At 40.6% G+C, this 2,825-nt stretch overlaps 1 protein-coding gene across 1 annotated transcript; it reads left to right on the top strand.

The window, feature by feature from the left end:
* Positions 1-339: 339 nt before the first annotated feature.
* On the top strand, positions 340-2,819 carry LOC103522461 (protein retinal degeneration B-like; the record flags this gene model as incomplete). Its single annotated transcript, XM_026832591.1, has 4 exons — positions 340-460; positions 1,555-1,661; positions 1,996-2,098; positions 2,753-2,819. Coding segments are annotated over 4 exons (398 nt in total), but the record flags the coding sequence as incomplete, so codon positions are not given.
* Positions 2,820-2,825: the final 6 nt, after the last annotated feature.

Below are 2,825 nucleotides of genomic sequence, written 5' to 3'. Positions count from 1 at the left end.
ATGCGCAGCACCAACTCCTCCAGCCAAGATAACAGTCATATCAGTGAGTATTGGTTTTTTCTTGACGTTGATTTTTTTTGACACATAATGTTTTTTGTGGGGATCTCACTTCTTTTTGTTGTATTTTTCGATTTTTCCGTGATCATTTATGGGGTTTTTATTGGTTATTATGTTATTATATTCGAGTGTTAATAATAAAATGCGCAGCACCACTTCCTCCAGCCAAGATAACAGTCATATCAGTGAGTTGTTTTTTCTTGGCGTTGATTTTTGCCACGCGGAATGTTCAATTTTTTCAATGTAATGTTTTTTTTTTTTTTTTTTTTTTTCAATTTTCAGAGGTGATCACACATCTGTTGATTTCTACCTGGCTGTGGTGCCACCTCGCACTGAAGTTGTTGTGTTTAGTGTGGACGGATCTTTCACCGCTTCTGTGTCAGTAACAGGACGCGATCCCAAGGTAAAATAAACAATAATGTCCCCACAAAAATACCTCTTCGCCAGAAAAGTTCCCCGCCAAATCTTCAGCCCGAAAGAAATTAAATTGATCCTAAGGGAAAGGAAAACATAGACCCTTGACGAATGGAGTGTGAAAAAAGCTGGGAAATCTTTTCTGAGCCCTGGCTTTAATGATATTCACGCTCGAACTTAGTTCCTCTCGCTCTTCAAATACAGATGTACATTAATCAGACGGGTTTGATTTCCGCCTGGGGCGACCTTTATCCTAAGGAACAGATAAAGTTCGTTCTCAGAACGGCTTTCTTCTATCCTACCCTTCTTCTCTTTGTTACATTTCCCTGAAACCCCCTAAATAAAGTGTTTTCAGACGGTCTTTTTGGTCACACTTTTCGTCAATTATTTCTAAGGAATTTTTCGTCCAATTTTTAATCCCGTTTTATTATTTCCCTTTTTACCCTCTAGGTCCGTGCCGGGGCGGTAAACATAGTTCGTCATTGGCATGAGCTAGGCTATCTAATTATCTAACAGAGATATATTATTCTATTCTCTAGCACCTAATCCATTCTATTCTATTATCTAAAACCTAATCTATTCTATTCTATCCCTTAGGTCCGTGCCGGGGCAGTAGACATAGTCCGTCATTGGCAGGAGCTAGGCTATCTTATCATCTACATCACCGGCCGAAATTTCAGGCTGATGTCCTCCCTGCTTATAGGCCCCCAGTCAGAATAACCCACGAAAATATAAAACCGATTTTAAAAAAGTGTTTTCGGAAACTTAAACATTTTAGACGGTCATTTTCATCAAAGTTGATTTTTTCATTGGAATTTAAAATTTTTATGATTTTTTCTTATTATTTTATATTTTTCCTTTAGGTTCGAGCCGGGGCAGTAGACATAGTCGAAATTTCAGGCTGATGTCCTCCCTGCTTATAGGCCCCCAGTCAGAATAACCCACGAAAATATAAAACCGATTTTAAAAAAGTGTTTTTGGAAACTTGAACATTTTAGACGGTCATTTTTATCAAAGTTGATTTTTTCATTGGAATTTAAAATTTTTATGATTTTTTCTTATTATTTTATATTTTTCCCTTAGGTTCGAGCCGGGGCAGTAGACATAGTTCGTCATTGGCAGGAGCTAGGCTATCTAATCATCTACATCACCGGCAGACCAGATATGCAACAGGGCCGTGTGTTGTCTTGGTTGTCGCAGCATAATTTTCCGCACGGATTAGTGTCGTTTGCCGACGGACTATCACCTGGGTTTCTCGGCCACAAGGCGTCCTATTTGAAATCTCTCATACAGGTAGGTAGAATAGAATGGCCAAGCAGAAGGTCCCGGGTTCGAATCCCACCATCGACAAAAATTTGCACTCGTTTTTTTGCAAATACATATTTCAACGTGTTACTTTCTGGTGTTCTCGTGTTGACCCAGCACCTAAATGGGAAGTCTTGTGTCTCTTATCGCCTATCTGATGAGGGACATACTACGAGATGGGCATGGACCAGATATGCAACAGGGCCGTGTGTTGTCTTGGCTGTCGCAGCATAATTTTCCGCACGGATTAGTGTCGTTTGCCGACGGACTATCACCTGGGTTTCTCGGCCACAAGGCGTCCTATTTGAAATCTCTCATACAGGTAGGTAGAATAGAATAGCCACGCAGAAGGTTCCGGATTCGAATACCACCATCGACAAAAATTTGCACTCGTTTTTTGCAAATACATATTTCAACGTGTTACTTTCTGGTGTTCTCGTGTTGACCCAGCACCTAAATGGGAAGTGTTGTGTCTCTTATCGCCCATCTGATGAGGGACATACTACGGGATGGGCATGCTACGACACAGACCACACGAGTCTAATGTAGCAGTTGTTTCATCGTTACGAAATAAAAATGGGGATGAAACACTCATTTTTAATAAAAGAAAAGAAAAAAAACCTTGTTTATCCTGCTCGAATGAGACTTAAAAGTCCCTTTAGCCCAGCAGTCTAAACAAGGTCTCGTTTATTTTCTGGGTTAATTTACTCATCCACATAAGAGACACCCAGAAAGGAAAGGACTTTTAATTGTGTTGAGCATAAATGCTCGTCACAAATGTCGTTCCCTGCTTATTGCACTACGCTAAATTTTATGACTTGACTTGGACTCGAGCCACCAACCTCCAGATCCGAAGTCCACCGTGCTCACCACTACACCACTGAGGTTGTTGACACCCAAAAAGGACATCCAATAATAAAAAAAGCCTTTTTTTTAGATTAGTTGCACAATAATGATATTATAACCTCTCACACAGGATCACGGTGTAGTGATTCACGCCGCCTACGGCTCCAACAAGGACGTAAGCGTCTACACTTCCGTCGGCCTCA

Source organism: Diaphorina citri, unplaced genomic scaffold (genome assembly GCF_000475195.1).
Source record: "Diaphorina citri unplaced genomic scaffold, Diaci psyllid genome assembly version 1.1 scaffold8646, whole genome shotgun sequence".
Lineage (NCBI taxonomy): Eukaryota > Metazoa > Arthropoda > Insecta > Hemiptera > Psyllidae > Diaphorina > Diaphorina citri.
The sequence above is the reverse complement of the archived record's forward strand: the minus strand, read 5'-3'. Positions and strand labels throughout refer to the sequence as shown.